The sequence below is a fragment of the Cibotium barometz genome, chromosome 13 (assembly GCF_041138505.1).
Source record: "Cibotium barometz isolate CiBa-2024 chromosome 13, ASM4113850v1, whole genome shotgun sequence".
Lineage (NCBI taxonomy): Eukaryota > Viridiplantae > Streptophyta > Polypodiopsida > Cyatheales > Cibotiaceae > Cibotium > Cibotium barometz.
Window position 1 is genome coordinate 17,101,022 of NC_141058.1, and position 21,567 is coordinate 17,122,588.

The window sequence follows — 21,567 nt, forward strand, 5'->3', positions numbered from 1 at the left end:
CGAGTGGCCCCATGAGTAAACATTGCTAACAAGAAAGGGAAAGGTGGTGAGTGGAACTTGGAAGAATGGACTTTCAAAGTTCAAACGTATGAAATCTATACGGCTCTACGCGACACGAGCACTAAGGTGTGGCTGCGGGACTTTTAAACAAGTGAGGCACGACGTTGAAAAACCTTGTAATCGATGTAGATGCGTGTGCCAATCCTTATGCGGCGCGTGTAATCTCACAGAGTTCTATGCGACTCAGACTTTTCTTCCTAAGAAGGCAGAAGGCTTATAATTTCCTTCAAGGAGCGCAGAGGAGGCTAACTCTCTGCAAGTGATCTTAGTTAGAAGTGATCCTCTACTGCAACCCTAATTGCCTCTACCGCAACCCTAATTACGTGCTGCTACTGTGTATCTGTTAAGAGAATCAGCGACAACGTCCCGTTGCATATTGTTTCAGCGAGTAATGCTTCCAGCAACAGCACACACACACACACACACACACACACAGGCCCGATCGACTGTAACTCCTCCTCCTGATCATCTTCTCTCATTGCTTTGTATGCAGTGGCCGAATTTGAAGGCATTTCAATCTCCAGCTCCATCAAATCTCCTTGCTCCTCCAAACCCTTGACCCTCCTCGGCAAAGGTACGTATGGTCTTTCATCGCCCACGCATACTTCACTGTATATACTTTCCGCGGCCGCGGCCTCACTCTGCGCATGTGCTCGTGCTGATCAAACGAATGAACGGGCACATGATTATCGTTGCAGGCATCTACGGCACAGAGATCCATTTCCTGCAGATTAAGTTCTATGCGATAGCCGTGTATGCAGAGCCCGAAGTTGCTGGCCACTTGCAAGCATGGAAAGGGAAGCCGCAGGACGCTCTCCTAGCTGAAGGCAGCGGATTCTTCACTAGTCTCTGCGAAGGTAAGGCGTTGCTTTCTTCTGCATCTCAGTGGAAATGGGTAAAGGAATCGAGCGTGATCTAGAGATTTCATAACCACGTGTAATTATTCAAGAATTTCCTCTCATTGGGAGGCGTTTAGCAACCAAGTTGCACTGATATGGCACTGCATGACCCTCATCAGCACCCGTGGAGAAGCTTGTGAAGTTCGTGATCATCAAGGAGGTGAAGGGCAGCCAATTTGCGACACCGCTGCAGATAGGCGTGCGGGACAGGCTGGCGAACGCCGACGAGTTTGAGGACGAAGAGGAGGAGGCGCTGGACAAGCTGGTGGAGTTCTTCCAGAAGAAGAAGCCGTGGCTCTCGCAGGACACTGCCATCTACTTGCACTGGGCTTCCCCCAAAGCATTACATGTATGTTGTAATTAGAGAACCAGATTATGAATAATTTGGCGTTGGGATTCACTAATACACTTGCGATCCACTGCTAATTCGTATCTGGAAACGTTCTGCGACTGTTGGTGGCATGATGCAGGTCAGCGTGGTTGATCCATCAGATCATGAGGAGCTTTCTCTTGCTGAGAAGGGCGACTATTGCGTGGAGAATGAGAAGGTGGCTCGAAACATTCTAGATTGGATCATTGGCGAGAAGTCCTTCTGTTCCTCCCTCCTCGATTCCCTGGCCTCGAATGCCGCCCAACATCACCTCGTTTGAATGATTTTTTACTAGTTTATGACTTGCCTTTTTTCAAGAGAATAATAACCATGTTTCTCCATATATGTGTAACCTTCACAATTCTACCCGGGTTTTGGCCAAGCAAAAGGCTTGTACTCTCTTTATTATGTTTTCTCATTGTAATAAAGCTTGCCTAGATCATGTTTCTCCATATATGTGTAACCTTCACAATTCTACCCGGGTTTTGGCCAAGCAAAAGGCTTGTGCTCTCTTTATTATCTCCTAGATTGTAATAAAGCTTGCCTAGATTATTGATTAGTGAAGTATGGTTGATCATTCATTAGTATCCCTTTCTAAGTATAGCGAAGTATGGTAGACCATTCATTAGTATCCATTTAAATTTGGTGATTAGTATCCATTTAAATTTGGTGAGGTATGCTTACAGTGATGCTTCCAAGTGGATATCATCGGTGTGCTCTCAGCACATCCGCCTATAAACATAGTTTACAATATATATATAAACACCTCACATTGAAGATTTCATGCTTTTGACATAATTAAAAATGCAAAAATCATTTCCACAAACACCACAACAAAATTCCCAATATCAAGGCTAATACTACTGAGAATTGATACTTATAACTTTTTTGGCCAAGAAATCCAACGTCGACATTAGCCTCCATAAAAGCATTGAAGATGAATATCTAGTGACGATTTGACCATTGACCAACTACCCTCTAAGAGAGCATCCGTATTTTCATTAGCAATGATCAAGGCTTATACCAATGCTCTACTCTTGAAAATATTGTTGAAAGCACTCACGTTGTACTCTAGAAAATATCAACACTATAACATAAATGGAAAAATGGAGCAACCTTGCTCCAACCTACTCACTACATCTTGCTTTGACTACCCATGTAGTCAAATCGAAAGAAATGAGTAAACTAGAGCAAGATTGCTCCATTCTGCTAAACAACCTGATGGAGGATTCGCAAGAGAGGTGTGAAAATTCCTTTTCAGAAACCCACTGGGCTTCATGAGTTTTAGTGGGTGAGCCAATGTGTCAGAAAGTCCCAAAGTACCTGGGCTTCTTAAAAGGAGTACTTGACTATGTCACACCGAAAGCAATTTACAATACTAGGTTTTCCAGGGTCTCACCCTAATCAAGTAGCTAAGTCATTCTAATGTTAATAGCAAAGGAACGAAACTAGTGACAAAGAGTTCTCCTTACAAGTTCACGGTATACTTGGTCGTTGTCATACCCAAAGCAATTTACGATACTTGTTTTTTGTAAGATCCATCTTCTTATGCCATAATTTAACTCAAGTTTTATTTTTCTGAGATGCACATTCTAGTGAGAGAATGCAATTTTTTGAACGAACGTCTGTATATAAATTTAAAGGTTTGAGAAAAATAAAATTAATTGGCCAAGCTGGTATGTGCACAAATTTATTTGGGGATTTCCCATGTGCACATGTATGCAAGGGGGTGCACATGTGCACCCCCCTGCACCACACATTCAAGCTAGAGAGAGAAAATTGACATTAAGAAATATTGTGAGATAAATAAATGAGTTACTTATTAGAGAAAATTAAATAAAAAATAATCTCCATATAAATCAAAATACAGCATGTGCCTACATGTGACAAATTCAGCCTTTGCAAATTGTAAATGGAAAAGTGCATATTAATTGGTCTAATAAGATTGAATGGGTAAAGTGTAAAACCTTAGGTTTGAATTTTTTAGGTGTTAAGTCTAAGATTTAATTTTGGAGTCAAAAAAAATAAATTAAATCTAATAGTAAACTGAAGCCCTTAAAAGACGGAGTTAAGTTAATGTAAGGGCTAGATGCATCTGGGATAGTTGGATGTATGGAAAAAGAGAAGTTTTGTGAAGATTAAGGTTTAGTTGTATGGCTTTTGGTGGGCTACATACATGAATCATGTGGGAGTGCATTACTAGCTCCTAGCCATCATTTTCATGTATAAAAAGGCCCCCTCTATCATTGTAAACACATGAACTTTTTTAGCTCGATTGGGAGTACATCCTACATAAATTTTAGCACCTATAGTCGGTTTGTACAAGGTCATAGAATAGGGTGTTACTTGGTACTTCAAATCACCTCAAATAGACTATGCATTGGAATTGGTGACGGTTGCATAATTCAATATAGTAGGCATGTATTTGAAGAGATGGAAGCTTCAACATGTTAAAAATTAGCATCCTCATCAAGTCCCAAGCTAGGCTGACAAGATACAACATGCACAATTAGTCAATTTGTTCATTTTTCTAGTCTATTTTCACATATGAATACTTTTAATCTTCTTTTATATCAATTATTTGAATAAATTATTCTCTATAAAAGTAAGGCACTACAACCTAGACAGAGGCTAGAACCACCTTAGCTTATTTTTATAAGGTTTATAAAACTCAACTGTATCATTTAGAACTTTCTTCCAAAGGATAAATCAAACCTTGTAAATTTTAGAGCATTGTGTTGATTATTTGCGAGTTAATTTAAACTCTACACAAAAACCCAACACAAAGACTCCAAGGGTCAAGAATCATTGAATATACCACATAAAAATGAAATTTTATAACCTTAGGTTATTTTTTAAATTTATGAATATTCCCTTGCATCTAGTTTAATTTAAAGCATGGATAGAAGGATAAGATTAATTGGCCTAACCCTAGAAAATTAATCAATGACCTAGACTTAGATTAACCCTCAAATTGGTAGAGAGATAAGTACTAGTACACATGCCCAATTTGTCTTGGGAATTTTTTTGGAATGCTTAGAATTTTGGACGGACCGGAACCTTCAACCAGCGAGGATATATCACAAGATGTTTACAAATCCAAAAGGTTAGAGTAGAAAAGAAAGGCTAAGTTAGGAGAATCTTGTGAATTTTTCTCTTATGATAGAGGTACTCAAGCTTTAGGAGCCTCCCATCTTTGTTGAAGTTGATGGCAGCCATGGAAGCAAAATATGACTCCATCTTGATAAACCACACTTGGGATGATCGTCCTCCAAGGCATAAGGTAATTATCACTAAGTGGGTTTACAAAGCACATATCTTATGGTAATTTGGAAAAGTATAGATATAAGTTAATTGGCACTAAGTGAGTTTACAAAGCACAGATCTAATAGTACTTTAAACAAGTACAAGGCACGTTGGTCACCAAAGGTTTTGCACAAGTTAAAGATTTTAACTTTCACAAACTTTTCCTCCTACAACCAGGTTAGCCATAATCCACACCATTCTTACATTGGTAGTGCAAGGGGGGTGGCATGTTCTCCAAATAGATGTAAAATCTTATTTCCTCAAATGGGAACCTTGAGGAGGAGGTATATATGGAACAGCCACCTAGGTTAGTGTTCCTTATTCTAAAATCAAAGTTTACAATTTACGCAAGGCACTCTATAGGCTGAATCAGGCCCCACGAGCATATGGTACCATGGGATTGATGCTTACTTTTTGAGTATTGGTCTTGCACGTTTCCCTTCAAATGAAAATTTATATATCTTTTGTGAGCAGAGGAAGTATATGGTCACGTTATTCCCTATGTAGATGACCTCATGTTGACATAGGATCATCAAAAAAAGATCTCACAAACATAACAGATGCTTAGTGCATAGTTTAAGATGATAGATCTTGGGCTCATACATTATTTTTTTGGGATTAAGGTATGGTAGAAGCTAAATAGCATTTTCATGTCTCAATAGAAATATGTAGGTGAGATATTCGAGGAATTTGGCATGACCAAATGCAAATGTAGGGTAGTTGGTAATGGAGGTTCATCTGAAGTTGTTATGTTCAAAGATACCTCAAACCTTGTGGATGAGACCTTATAGATGAAACTTGTTGATAGTCTTATCTTCTTATGTAATACTAGACCAAACATTAGTTTTGATGTTGGTGTTTTGAGCACGTTCTGCCAACAAGCCCCAAGAGAACGATTGAAAAGAAGGTATGTGATTATTGTGATACTCAAGAGTATAGCATCGCCTATGCTATTGGAAAAACCTTTAGTGGCTTTTATGACTTAGATTGGGAGGGTGATTCGGACACACATTAGGTATTGCTTTTCTCTTACTTTGGGATGCATTTTGTGGATTAGTAAAAAACAGCCCACCACTATTCGGACACACACTGGGTATTGTTTTTCCCTTACTTCGAGATGCATTTCTTGGATTAGTAAGAAACAACCCACCACTATTGCACTCTTGTTGATAGAGACTAAGTACAAAGCCATATGCTTTACATCATGTGAGGTATTGTGGCTAAGGAGGATTCTACACAATATGGGAGTGGTGTAGAAGCAACCTATAGCGCTAAAATGTGACAACTAGAGTTGCGTGGCCATTTTTCCAAATCATGTGTTTCATGCTCTTATGAAACACATTAAAATTTATTATCACTTTGTGCACGAGCTCATCATGTTTAGGGAGGTCACAATTGTCTACTACCTGATGAGAGAGAATTGTGGAGATATCTTCACAAAGGCTCTTAGAAAGGATTTGACAGAGCATGGCATCTTCATCGACTCAACATCAAACCACATATAAGTAGTTTACCCTTTGGGTGGACACATGAAGGGGGGGTGTTAGATATCAATGCTCTACCCTCATATTGTATTATCTAAGTACTAGCTAGCTCATGTTTGTACACCCCCCATTATGAGGAGTAGCCATGGTTGAGCAACCCTAGCCCCCAACAACCCCATATGATGGTTTAAAAATGGCTTGGATTAGATTTGGCACATTTCCAAATAGACTACATGCTACACTAGATTGTTATAACATAATAGTCCACACATGGAGTAGGTAGACTTTACTCTTGGATATACCTTGCCGTGACTTTGTGGGGCCTGAATAAGACCCAAGATGATCCCGGATAGCTGTGGGAGGTGGGAAAACTGCTATGTGATTTTTAAGCACATCTTTATGGGCCAAGTCTACATTGTGGACCATGGCACTGACCCGAGACCTATGCGATCATGTCATTGGCCACCATGTGTATACATGCCTATAAAGATACTTGGCTAGTCACTTCTCCACATAGTTCATCAGTCATGTGTACACATGTGCCAAGTCTACATTGTGGACCATGGCATCGACCACATGGGGACCTATGTGATTATGTCATGGCCACCATGTGTATACATGCCTATAAAGTTACATGGCTAGCCACTTCTCCACATAGTTCATCACTGTGAATTTACTCCCTAGCTTCTACTAATATCTAGTGAGCAATGAAAATAGTAGCGAAATGCCACTGCTCTAAGCAGTGGCATTTCGCTGCTCATCTCAACAGCAAAAGTACTGCGTAGTGAAAAAAGGTTGGGGTAGACTGGGGAATCTGCTCTAAGCAGTGGCATTTCGCTGCTCATCTCAACAACAAAAGTACTGCGTAGTGAAAAAAAGTTGGGGTAGACTGGGGAATCTGCACACGACTCTCAAGTCTATCCCATCACTTTTTTTTATTTAAAATAGAGTCACAATTTTATGACACAAACATAAACATGAAAAACACATAGATTGGGAAGAATGTTCTTGGAGGCATGGAAAGCTCTTGGACAACCTATACAAATGAAAACACTTATATTCAAATTTCACATAAAATGCGTTTAATGAGTGTTGGGTCTTTCATTTCTAACATTTCTATTAGAAATAACCAGTTGGAGTACAAATTTCATGCCATAGATGCAAGTGCACTCCAAGGCCGGATTATCATTGGAAAAGAGTGGATTGATGCCACTCACTACCAAATCCATTGGCATGAAGAAACGACCACTATATGGAAATCAATGGGAACAAGGCCACCATCCTCTCGTGTCCCTAAGAGGAAATGATACACACACCCTCTCCCCCAACTACCCTTCCCCCTCACGCCCATCCTCATCACTGGGAGTCTCTCATGTTCCCACACCCCATGACTCACCAAAACCAGTCGATCGGCCCCACTGTCGACACCATCCACCAATGACAATCAAGCCTCATTGTCTACTTTGCCCCCCTCAACTCTACAACCTCGACCACCCACACTGCAAGCACCCCGATGTCATATCTTTCTCATGACAATCAATGGTGGGTGCCAAAGAATCTTCTTATTGCCGCTTAGGGATTCTAAGATGGCTACACAGAACTATGGATCCCCAAACAGCCATCTCTAAAACCCAAGCACAAAAAATCAACTAAGCCAACAACCACCAACCCCAAGACCAAGCTTCAACGTTGGCTAGTCCCTGACCACCTATTACGAGCACAAGGCTACTATAAAGGCAACACTCGCCTCTAGCTACCCAAGCATGCCACCTCTGCTCATCCCCCACAACAACTCTCCAGAAAGCCGAAGAAAGGTCCCACAACCACGGGTTCGGCAACCCTAAGCACAACGAAGCCAACAATGCTGGGTGCTTACCAATGTGCTCCAATGTGCTCCAAGCACAAGGTTTCCATGAAGGCAACACATGCTTGTGGCTCCCCAAGCCACAATCAAAAGCCTCTTGACAACCACCTCATAGCTCAAAGCCTTGTCGACAAAAAAGCCGAAAGCCTCGCCAACCACAAACCTTCATCGCTCGGCAGAGTGATGGAAATTCTATCATTTGGCTCCCAAGGCATACCCCTCAGTAGTTTGGCCAAACCACACCCATCACACCAATATCTGTTCAATAAACAAAGATGGTTTGGCGACCAACGGGCAGGCAAGTTCCCTCCTCCTTAACAAAATCCTCCGGACTTGCCCACACCCAACCCATGGGCACTCCAAAGCTCAATTCGCCCAACCCTTTCAACTCACTAAGCCTCCTCCATGAAGCTCCACCCCACCCCTCGACCTTGTCACCAAACCAAGGGGAAATGCTACACATGGCTGAGCTTATCCAACCACTCAAAGATAAACTCAAAGGTAAGCTCACAACTCTAGCCACATGGGCCATTCAGTACAAAACCCTTTTTAGGAGTGCTGACTAATAAACACGTCAAAAAAAAAGAGAAAAAAAAGGAGTCTCTAAGTGATTAGGACCACGGGCACACCTTTTGTCCTCGCCCATGCACAACACCTGCAAATCTCACTGGGCTCTATCCTATGTGCACACACTACATAAACCTTCATCATTGACATCCATCTAGGTACATCTCTTGATGGGGGGACCATGGTGGGTGCAAGCCTAGTCCATGCTACAACCCATCACCTGGATCTTCTTAATCACCCCTACTGCACCTAAATAACTGTGCTTCATGTCTAATCAATCCTACCCAAAACTTCTTCTTCGGCTCAACACCTATGGATCCTCGACATCAACTACCACTCCTATCAACACAGGATCCCAGAGCTCCAATGACTAAAGAAGACAAAGCGTAAAAAGAAAAAGAGAGAACATCGTAACCTGATGACTCAACACCCATGTGAGCCAAGATACTAATCATGGTGTCTTGACAAGGATGCTAGAGCTTCATGAACATCGCCCCATTGACATACAGCATCTCAAAGCACAAGCAGTCTCCATGCGTGTTGTCTCCTTGTCCCTTCAGAATTTCCCCCTTTTGCCACTTGCTTACTAACCCCATTGTTTTACTAACTCCTCTTTATTCATACTACCTACCATTGGGATATTGGTCATTAAGTATTTTATGCTAGCCTACTCATTCAAGTACTCTGACTCCTCTAATGAGGATGTCCCTGCTCTGCAAAGGCGATTTTTTATTTTTTATTTTTTAAGAGAGAAAAAACACAAAAAACAAAATCAAGAGTACTTTTGGGCACATACAAAAAATCAAACTCATAAGAGTCCATCGGACTCATTGGTTGGATACTTAATCTCCAGTATTCCACTAACTTCTTTCCATCTTACTAACTCCCCCACCCCTTCTCATTTTCGGAGAGACAATAAGTATGGGAGGACGACGGTGATGAGCGGCTACGATGGAGCTCTTGAGCCATGCTCGAGATTGGCAGATAGGTAACTTCCCACGACACATTAGGGTAGGGTTTCCTTAATAGCCCACATCTTTACCACATGCACCACCACCTTCATCATCATGTCACTTTTAGCATCGTCATCTTCCTGCATTAAATAGTGATACAATGAAAAAAAATTAGCCACAAGCAGGTGATAATTTAAATTCAAGTCTAGGGTCTCACCAAGTTGCCTTGCCGATCTCATTAGATATCCATTTCAATGACTAATCCCTAGCATTTGAGCCACTCCCAAGTGTTGGTTCGTTGTGATGCTTGCGATACCTATTCTCCCTAGACGAATGTTGGTGGGGGATGACTTATTACCATTTCCTACAACAAATTACAACATGCATGAGATATGAAAATCATGATGACACATGAAGTAAATTTAGTGACTAATGGCAAAGAGAAAACTTACAAATTGTGCAAGCTATCCTGCCTTTCCTCCTCCAGTTGTTGTTGTTGGTGTCTGCACTTGCATGATTCAAGACCACCTAGTCAGCTCAGGAGAAGTAGCAATGCAGCTACATCTAATGCAATAAGCCAATGCTAGGATGTTAAGCTACCGTCTGCCTAAGTGCGAGGACATTAAGCATGAATGCATGCACTATGGCAATCCATTCTTGAGTATCATAGTACAATGTCTTAGAAGAACTATGCTCATGAACTGCTCACTCAACTCTCATGTGTCCCTATTCAAAATTGTGACCTAAGTAGACCTGACATGAATCTCTCTATCTAAATAGTAATGCACCTCCTTCTACAGTCTCAGCTGGGTAAACTAGATCCACTCTTACTCTTCTATCCCCTTATCCAACTCATCCTCTTTTTCCCATTACAACCACGAGTACTAACCATTCATCATCAAGAAGCTATTACAAAACAAGAAGGCCCAATTTGTTGCATAACGATCAGTCCAGCAGAGTGATCTAGGTGACGACCAAGGTTGCCAACACCTAGCAATCATGGTGGACGCTGTGCCAACAGTGAAGCCCATGGTTGTTGTTCAATAAAATTTGTGCCTAGATTGCCACTTAGTTCGGATCCTCCTATCCAAATTCCTTACGGCTTGTTCCAGCCACCTTCTTTTCGATACTTGCTTTGTTGTAATGTCCCTTGGGATAAACTTGATGGGGCAATCTTGGGCATATTGTGGCTCTTAAACCCTCTTCATGTTGCTTACCCAGGAATGCCCTATGCCAATCCTCTCATTGATCCTCTGGAACTGCACATCGATGGGTTGTGCCTTCGAATGCCTTGCCCTGTGCATTACTTCCACTACCATGCCTGTTTGCCAAGGTGTGGGGCTTTGTCTACTTGGGGGTGATGAGGTCTTCTTCAAATATAGTCTGCTCCAGTTCCTTAGGCCTTCTTTTCCCATCCCAACTCTATTTCCACCCATAGGGTGGTGTTCATGTAGGTTCAGGCTTTAGCATCTCCCTTTTCCTTTCTGTTGGTTGACTCCATTGGCAAGGGGCTTTAGCAGGGTTGCTCTTTGAATGAGCTATTGCCTCCTCACCCAAATCCACGAGTCATAAGAGACCATTACTTACATGTACCACTCTGGATTTGGGGGAGGGGCTTCTTCCTTGTCGTGATGCACCTGCTTGTGAAAGTTGCCTTAGCCCTGTCTTTTTGTCTTCAGTGCATCCATCTCCTCATCCATAGCTTTCTCCCAACACACAGTTCCAATAGCCTCATCAATGCATGTGGGCTCTACAACCTGTACAACTTTTGCCATGTATGCATAGTGATGTGTCATATAACCATCATAGGTAAACCTCTGCATAGGATTCTTCACTCTCCCAGATCTTTGCACCTTTACCAAAGGGGAAATCTATCCAGACCCGAAGGGTGGTTGTTTCAAGTTGCACAAATTGTGTGCCGAGTTTGCGACCTGGGAGGGTGTCAAGTGTAGCAAGGATTTTAAGCCAATCGTGGTCGACTTCGTCACTATTGATAGAAGCAACCATGCATGGCACCCGTGCATCATCAAGGGCTTGATGAGAAGCCTCGTAAACCAAGAGATCATTGCTCTTGGCGGTGGTCATAGAGTCTTCAGCAAAGGGATATTTGGCCATGGTATGTGAGTGCCAGGTATATAAATTGACCTTAAGCGTTTGAGATTGTTTGCGGAGGTAGACATGATGCAGGTCCTAATCATGGATTAGTTGGGTTTGTCTCATGAAGGGTCGACCTAAGATGACATCATAGGCGGTATTACAAAAGTCCATGACCACAAATGTGAGGTGGAATGTCATGTCACAGACTTTGACCTTGAGGTCATGCACTAGGGCCATGGGTTTTGCAGAGTTCTCGTCTCCGCAAGCTTGATCACCAATTTCGTGGGATCAAGGTGTGGTTGGCTCTAGTTTTCCCAAGATGTTTGTGTGAGGATGCTTACACCAGCACCTCCATCCACATGTCCGTTATAGAAAATGGGCAATGTTGTGTTTCTCATCACCTTCAAAGTATTGTCCTAGCACATTGACATGAATTACTGGTGTGCCTTTGGGTTGTGGGTGGTGGTGATGGAGTAAGTTTGGATGACGGGGCTCAGATTCGCCCAAGGAATCTGAGGGAGCTTCCTCCTCCATAGAAGCGTGCAGTTTGTGTTCCGTCCAATCTCGAAGGTCATTCCATAAATTTGGACTACCTTTTAACAAGGTTCCAATGGGCATTCAGATTTGGGAGGAAAGGAAGGCAGAGAGGCTAGCCAGGTCGCGTTGATGAGTAGGGGATTCTTGAGGGGCAGGGCCTTGATCATAGAGTGGACTAGCAATAGTATATGGAAGTTCAAATTGGTCCTTATTTGATAGGTGTGGAGGTCGAGAGGTGGTTGCAGTAGGAGGATAAAATACCTTAGTTTAGTGTGCGGACCTCATGAGTCTCTATCGGACTCTGTGTCAGTGTTCGCATCGAGTTGTTCGATGTGAACGTGGGATTTGGGCTGGGCCGTTTGTGGATTAAGCATTGAAGGATAAGGAGGCGTAGGAGGGGCAAAATCATCGTTTGTCAACATCATGTTGGCGAACAGATCGTCCTCAGCCTTAAGCATTTGCGGGGGCTCCTACCTTATCTGGTGCCGAAATTTAGGTTCAATGGGGGGGACAGTGCACACTCAGGTATGGGGTCAAAGGTTATGAAAACAAGTGGTGGTTCAAGTTGAGCATGGTATTGCTCTACTAGTGCTTGGACCTCCTGAAGATGTTGCTTCTCAAGGATGGCATTGGGATACATGGCCAACCGTTTTTCCCGTTTGGTGAGTTTTTGGTGGACTGCATGGAGGAGGGGCAGTTTGGCATGATCATTGCTCCCGGAGGAGGATGATGTGGCCTTTGTTGAGCCCGTGCGGATGCTAACCCAATCGTCTTCGTGGCCAACATGCTTAGAGCGTTGTTTCTTTTGGGATGTTGGCCTTCTTTAGCTTGGCCAACATGCTTAGAGCGTTGTTTCTTTTGGGATGTGGCCTTCTTTAGCTTGGCCTACAACTGTGTGGTGACGACATTCAATGGGACAGTGTATATCTTCCCATGTTGAACGCTCAACACGTTGAGGGATGGCATGGATTCGACTGTGGAATGAGAAACTGATTGTTTGCAAAGGGCAATCCTTATAATGGTTAATTCCAGAGCCATGACATTGTGGTTGCATTGGCAGAGATTTCTTTTGAGGGCAGCCCACTACTCTATGGGGTCCATGATGGCAGAGGAAACATAGAAGAGGTGGTTTTCCTATGGGTGCACATATAGTGTGGACAAGTGGTTAAGGGTCCATGTGAGGCACCGAAAAAGGGAGATGAGGTGATAGGGGTGCCTCGAGGATGGCGGAACGCATGGGCAAGTTTAGCAATGGACCTAGTTGGTATCTTTCCATAAGCAATAGGGTGTGCCTGGAGAGGCAACAATTGGGATGGAAAGATTGGCAGTGTTGGAGAGTGGTGTGGTGGCACGTTATGTGAGTAGTTGGTTTGGGGCAGTGCCACTAATAAGGCTTGGGGCCTGGGAGGAGAGGAAGGTACCGTTACAAATGAGCTTTGGGTTGTTATTGGCGCGGTTGCCAATTGCGTGGAATAGCTTTCTCGCATGTTGTCATCGAGAAAGATAGCCCATTTGTTGCAGGCTTGATCAAAGGTGGAGGGGTCCTTGACCAATAGGTGGTCATGAAGCCTTGGATTGTGCAAGCCCAAGAAGAAATCTCAATTTTCTCTCTCTTCGCAATGCGAATCAAGGTACTTGATGTGAGCAATGTAGTTACGTAATGTTTCCTCAGTTTTTTGTTCCAATTGGAACAGTTGGATGACGGGGCTCCATTTGGGCCCGTAGGGTGCAAATTTGAGGATGAAGGCCTCTCTCACTACTTTGAAAGCGCTTTTGTGCTCAGGGTCCAAGGATTGGAACCATTGTACGGCCTTGTCTTCAAGGCTGAGTCTAAGGAGATGGACTTTGGTTGCATCGTTGAAAATTTCAAATGCCTGACAGATTTCGTTAAAGACCTTGATGTGGAATACGAGGTCTCCAACTCCATGGAATTTTGGTAGAAGTTTAAAAATTTTCACCCACATAGGTTTTGTATGTGATGTTTATGGGTGCAAGTGTTGTGACACTCCCCTTCTCCTAGAGCTTGTGCTAAGCTTAGAATGGCAAGTTGTAGGGCGAGGGGAGGTGGTACAAGGATGGGAAGTGGGAATAGATCCATGGTGGATAGAGAAGAGGGTATGTGAATGTGCTCGGGGCATCTATCCACACTGGGGTGCATGTATGGAGGAGCCCCATTAGATGAGGGCTCTTCAAAGATCATTTTACCCTCTTGGCCAAACATGTGTGGCATGGTGACCACATGTGAATGTGAAATTGAGGTCGAGGTGCCGCGCCGAATGGAATGGAGGCATGGGGGGCATCTAACCATAGTCGAAAGGTGTCCATGGTATGTGGGGAAACTTAAAAAATATTCAACGATGCGTGTGGAGGCTCGAAATAAGAGTTTTAGCTCACATTTGTCTTGTGCGTGAATGCAACCTTAAGGTTAAAAGTGGTCTTTTGAGGCATTTTATGCATGTAAAAACGACCCTAGTGAGTTGGGGAGGTAGACCAAAACCACCGCTAAAGATTTAGAAATTCTGAATTTTGATTTTTTTTAAAAAGTTTTTTTTTTGGGTTTGGTATGGCCATATGCTTACAAGCGTACGCCCGTGGCTTTAGTATCAAAGGACGGCAAGTGTGGAATGACCGTACGGATTTATTTTTGGTATCGCCATATGCTTTACAAGCTTATGCCCGTGGCTTTAATATGGAATGATCACAGTAAGTGTGAAATGGTCGTACGAATTTTTTTGTTTTTTATTTTGGAAAAATGTTTTTTGGGTACGGCCGTATGCTTACAAGCGTACGCTCGTGGTTTTAGCATTCTATGCATAGAACTAGGGTTAGGGCAACATAAACCAATTTATTTCACTCACTTATGCATTAGGAATAGGGTTCAGGTTACTCACCTCTTTTTCCTCTTCTTCTCCTTGCTTGCTAATATGTTAAAATAAACTAACTTTTTGATTTATTATGTTTCTTTTTTGTAGGTTTATTCAAGTGAACAACTAACAAGGGTTTAGGCCAATCCTCTCATATGGCTTCTCAAAAGAAGAGCTAAGCCCTATTTTTCCATTCTTTGTTTATGCTTCTTCTCTTCATGTTTTTGCACCCTTGGGTGCCAGGGGATTAGGGTTAGGTCAATAGGCTTATACATAAGTCCTTATAGAATGGATTATGCAATAGGCTTATCCATAAGCCCTTATGCAATAGGCTTATGCATAGACTTATGCATAAGCCCTTATGCAATAGGCTTATGTAGAAGCCTTTTGCATAGGCTCATGCATAAGCCTTATGAATGGGCTTATGAAATAGGCTATAGATAAACCTTATGCGTATGCTTATGCAATAGGTTTATTCTCTTTGTGTTTTTGCAATAGGCTTATGTATAAGCCCTTCTACATAGGCTTGCAAACAGCCTTATGCATAAGCCCTTCTACATAGGCTTGCAACAGCCTTATGCATAGGCTTATGCAATAGCCCTTATGCATAAGCCTTATGCAATAGCCCTTATGCATAAGACCTTATGCATAGGCTTATACAATAAGCCCTTATGCATAGGCTTATACAATAGCGCTTATGCGTAGGCTATGCATGCATGAATTTTAAATGTGTAACTAATCACTTTTTCTCATGTTATGTTTTGTAGGCCTTGCATTGTTATCTTCTCCTTCACCTGACTTTGTTGAGGTAAGCTTGCTTATTCATGTAACCTCATGTTTATTACAACCTCATGCCAGTTTTAGGGTTTAGGCTATAACATACAGATATGGGGCATTATTGTAGGCCATCTAGAATGCTGGTTAAGTCAAGTTAGGAGTGGTTATCTGCATGTAGGTTGTTATAGTGGAGGGGGAGCCCTTGATCTTTTCACTATCCTTCTCTTGTAAAAGAGAAGTTCCCTTTGGCTTCAATAGTGGGGAGCATGTCAGAAGCTATCATTCAAAAGGAGCATTGTTCACCTTGCTTGTCTAAGTAGTATTGTAGAAGGTCTCCACAATGTTCTAATATCACATGTTGCCTTTTTTGTATAAGCCCTTACACATTCTTATGTTAGAGAAATCTTGTGTTGTTGCCTCTTTTGTTTTGTAGCTCTTGCACTAATCCTCTCTTTTGGCTTCACATAAGAGTGGTAAGCTCTCTTCTTCTTTTGATTGCTTATAGCATGTTTTTCCTTTATTGCAGCTTAGGTTTACCTCTATGCATAGGCTCTTGCAAACAAGCTCTATTCATAAAGCTTCTGTGCGTAGGATCTATGCATAGAGCTTTATGCATAAGGCTCTATGCATCCGACTCTATACATAAGGCTATATACGTAGAGCTTTATGCATAAGGCTATATGCATAGAGCTTTATGCATAAGGCTATATGCGTAGCTCTATGCATAAGGTTCTATGCATAAAGATATAAGCATAAGGCTCTATGCATAGGCTTTATGCATAAGGCTCTATGCATTTAAGACTCTATACGTAGGCTCTATGCATAGAGCTTTATACAAAAGGCTCTATGCATAAGGCATTTATGTTTTATGCTTCAAGAAATTGACTCTTATGCACGTATGTATAGGCAATGTCGATCAACCCATTGCAAGACCTATATGTGGCAAATGTGCTATCTATTATAAACAAACAATATTAAGGGTAACAAGCTTGGTCTTAGTTTACTCAGACACAAGTATGGTTTCATCAAACCTTTTCACATACATAAAGTTAAACCTTTTATGCGTTCTATAAGTCTTATTTTTTAATCTTATATGCAGGCAGGCTTACCATTGGGCCAATCGATGCCATGGGGGAAATCTACCCCACTTGGCCTGTTGGGGCAGACCATGCCTTTGATAGGCGTAGGTCTGAGTAGTGCAGGATGATCACGGTGGTATGGTTGTGATGAGCCTACACCACACCTACCTCGTCTAGACCCACCCTCGATCCTTCATGTCCATCTTCACCATGACGATGACATAGTAGCGAGTTTAAGGGGCTAGTAGAAGTGCTAGTGGGGGGAGGGAGCACGCCGCTTTTGCTTTGGCAAAGTAATAGTAGGTCTCCCGATGCGTCTCCCCAGTAGAGGGCTCTTCATTTTCTCATTATGAGCTAGCCCCTAGGAGACCCATTCCACCATGTGATTCATGCACTCTACTGTACAACGTGGATGTCAATGGTGCCCTCATGATGTATGCACGAGGGAAGCAAGTCATGAATTGCATGCATGTACTTGCTAACCTGGATTATGAACAACTCCTTGAAAAAGTGGAAAGCACAAGATGAGCTTTCTCAAAGAAATACGTCATAGATGTGCTTAAGTTGGAGTTTGCTATTCCACATGTGGGTCTTTGCTTCTTGAACGAGTGGATGAAGAGAAGAATCAAGATTTTGCTCTCTAATAGGAGAGCAAATATCAAGAGAGTAGCAAAGATAATTTGAAGAAGCCCAATGTCTGCATGCACAAGGAGTGGAGGCACGCATGTAGCTTTGCTAGATAGCACCCACATGATTTTCAACAACAAGTGATGGTGAGTGCTTTCTGACTACGGAAGCAAGGGGCTTGACACTTTGGCTCGGGAGGAAAGTCCTCCTTCATTGCTCTTTTCATAAGTACCTATTTTACTAATCATTTCTTCTACTCTTTCATTTTGTTTTGTACTATATTGTTTTCTTTAACTAATTATATATTTTCTTAATTATTTTTTGTAGAGGGAGGTTATTGGGTGAGACCCAACAAAGGAGGAGTATGACCATGGCTATAGAGCCCCCCGTCCGTAATTATGGGCGTGGATGCGTACGTGAGGCGTACACTTGGACAAGTTTGTTTTGGGGACTCAAGAAGATGAGGTAAGTAGTGAAACAACCCTTCTCTTATCTACATCTAATTGTATTTTATTACCTTATGCTTACCTTATGCTTGATGGCATGTATGTAGGATGAAGGGGAAGAGAAAGAGGAGGATCCTGATTATGAGCATGAAGCGGTGGAAGGAAGTGAAGTGGAGGATGAAGATGATGATGATGAGCACTCAGAATCTGATGACGATTCCGATTAGCCACCTCTTCATTGATATATTTTTTGTGTATATGGTTAAAGGCCCGGCACTTCGTGAAATAAAATAAATTTAGGCTCAATATGAGATTGGTGTGGACCATAGGATATATGTGGGCTTGCCACCATTGTAGACCATAGGATATATGTGGGCTTGCCACCATTCTTGGTCGGGAGTCTAATCCATATTCTTGGTGAGTTGAGTTTTGGTGGTAGTTCAAGGGCAATGGAAGACTTACCAGTTATTATGGGGGGTGAGGGAGTACCCTTTGTGGAAGCAGTTGGTGGGGGCAGAGGGTTAGAGTCGATGCACTCCACGTCCTAGAGGATCGTCGTTACCTTGCCCTGGGGAAGCTTGAGGGTAACTATGTTGTCAGCTGAGTTAATTGTATCTTCCACCAAGGATGACTGCTTCTTTTGTTTCACTTGTGGGAACCAACAAGTGACTTACACAATGGGTTAGAGATAGTATGTACAGTTTGTGTGTAAAGGACCCAAGGCTTTGTATGTGTTGTCCACTAGGTAATTGAACTTTGGCATGGGTAGTTTTAAGAGAGGGTTTGCCTAGAGAGACCCATGTTTCCCATGGCAAAAGATTATTGGCTAGCTGCGGGAGATAGTAAGGCATCATGGCTTCCATAGCCTTCTTTACACCAGGTGTTCGCATAGCTGATATCCCAAGATCCTCATCAAGGCTTATCTCTAAGCCACTAGACTCTCCATCAACATGAGAATGCCCTGCAGAAGGGGCATACTAAGGGGCTCAATCACTTTCTCTTTGCCTTTATGTGATGTACTAATCACATTTGCAGGACTGGTATTATGACGCAGCCTGCCACTCCATGGTCTATGAACCACTAGATGAGGACTCTCTTGGTCCACTCAAAGACTGTGATTGCTGACTTGCATTTTGTGCAACCACATTTCCACTCACATCAGTCCCAACAGGTTCTTTTTCAGCAGCATACCAACTACTCATCTCATCAAAAACAACATCCCTGCTTACCCTTAACTCATGTGTAGCAGGGTTATAACACCTATATCCCTTTTGCTCAAGGAAATATCCAATAAACACACATTTTTCAGCTTTTGGATCCAGCTTAGTTCTCAGCTCATCTGGCACATGCACATATGCAATGCATCCAAAGACTTTCAGATGAGCGAATCAGGTTTTCTGCCAATAAACCTCTCCTCTAGAGTTACATCATGTATGGCTGCAGTTGGAGTCCTGTTCATGATGTAAACTGTTGTAGAAACAGCCTCAGCCCAATAGCTATGCGACATATTCTTCTCTCCCATCAATGCTCGCACAATCTCAGCAATGTGCCTGTTTTTCCGCTCGGCAACTCCATTTTGCTGCGGAGTGTATCTACATGTAAACTGTCTAACCTGAATACCATTCTTCTTCAAAAATTCAAAGAACTCATTGGAGAAGTGCTCTCCCCCTCCATCTGACCTTAGGCACTTTACATATTTTCCTGTTTACTTTTCAACCATAACTCTGAAATTTTGAAAATGAGTGCACCTCACCCTTCTCCTTCATGAAGTATACCCACACTTTCCTTGTGTGGTCAATAAATGTCACATAATACCTGCAGCCTCTCATAGACATGGTCTTCATAGGACCCCATACATCTGAATGCACAACATCTAGTGCATTTCTGCTCACATTTTTGTCACGTGGAAATACATGCTTTGTTTGCTTTCCAAATTGGCATGCTTCACATATTTTCTACATACCTTCAACTTTAAACTTTGGCAGCCCTATCACAATAATTCCTTTAGTCTGCAGCATAGACTTCATTCTCTGCACATTCACATGTCCAATTCTTTTATGCCAAATGTCTGTGTCTGCAACAATTTCTGAACCATTTGCAAACATCGCAGCAATCGCTTCAGGCATGTTTAGATTCAATGTAAACATTATGCCCACTCTGTTGCCTTTTGCAACCAACCTACACTTGTCTTTAAAGTCTTCAACATGACAACCATTAGGGTTAAATCGAACCTACAAACCCTGCTCAATCATCTGGCCAACTGAAACCAGATTCTTTGTTATGTTTGGAATATGAAGTACATCTGCAAGGTACTTCACTTTGCCATCTTGCATAGACAATGGCACATCTCCAACATGGGTAATTGGATGAGCAGTGTCATCCCCTGTTTCCACAAAACCTGGTCTTTCAAGGTTTTTTATCTCCTTGAACCACTCCCCATGACTTGTCATGTGGTTTGAAGCACCTGAACCAACGTATCATACATCATCTTTATGTGCTGCTTCAACATTTTCAGACATGGCATTAATGACATGCTGCATAACAAACAACTTTTCATTATCCTCATTGTTTCTGCTCGAGGATGCATAGTTGTTTTGCTGCAATTTTCCATTTTGCATGTCATCCTGCTTCTTATAACAATCTGCCTGCACGTGTCCAGGCTTACCACAATAAAAGCATCCACGTGTATCATTATACTGCCTTTGCTAATTTCCACGACCTCTTTGACTCCTCCTACCTCTGAATTGTCCTCTTCCACCTATGTGTTGTTGTTGTTGTGAATTCTGGGACTGTTGTTGTTGCTGCTATTGGCCATAATTCTGATTACCTGTTCAGCCATCTCCTTGGCCGCGTCCACGGCCTCCTCTACCTCGTCCTCTTCCTGAACTTGTGTAGAAGGCCTGTTGCTCTGAACTATTTTTGTTTTGTGAAGACTGTTGGTCTTCACCCAAGCTCTTCTCTTCTATAATCAACATAGACACCAAATCTGTGAAATTGGGAATGTTTTCTCAAGTCTGAATAGACGTCTTGAACACCTTATATTGTGGCCCGAGACCACGTAGACAGACTTCCACCTTATCATCGTCATCTACTGAAATGCCAATAGATGCAAGGGATTCCACAATACCCTTGATCTTCAATGTATAGTCATTCACAGACATACTCTTTTTCTCCACAGTATAAAGTTCATTCTTCAACTATATCTTTTGTGCCTTGGTATTCGATTCGTAGAGTTTTACCAAAGTGTCCCACGCCTCCTTGGGGGACTTGGCATCCTATATGTGCCCAATCATGGTGTCCTGTATACTGATAGAGAGCCAATGCATAACTTTTCTGGCTCCATGGTTCCAATCCTTGAAGTCTTTCACATCTGCAGTAATCGGATTGATCTCCAGTATCTCCGATGCCTCTTCATGCTCACCTTCTATGTAGTCCCAGTAGTAACCCTTTCCCATCAGGAAATTTGTTAACCTGAACCTCCAAGCATGGAAGTTGTTCTTATTAAGCTTCTCAGCAACAATTTAGTTTATGCCATCATTTGACATCTTGTTAGACACACAAATTTACCAGAAACAGCACTCTTGTTTGTCCTGCACAAATTGCTGTATTTTCTACAGTGGTACTGTACACTCAAATG

At 42.3% G+C, this 21,567-nt stretch overlaps 1 protein-coding gene across 1 annotated transcript; it reads left to right on the plus strand.

Annotated features, from left to right (window-relative positions):
* Positions 1-306: 306 nt before the first annotated feature.
* LOC147632430 (chalcone isomerase-like protein 2) lies at positions 307-1,781 on the plus strand. Its single transcript, XM_086807253.1, has 5 exons — positions 307-448; positions 554-634; positions 759-917; positions 1,079-1,308; positions 1,430-1,781. Coding segments are annotated over exons 1-5 (651 nt in total). The 5' UTR covers positions 307-447; the 3' UTR covers positions 1,610-1,781.
* Positions 1,782-21,567: the final 19,786 nt, after the last annotated feature.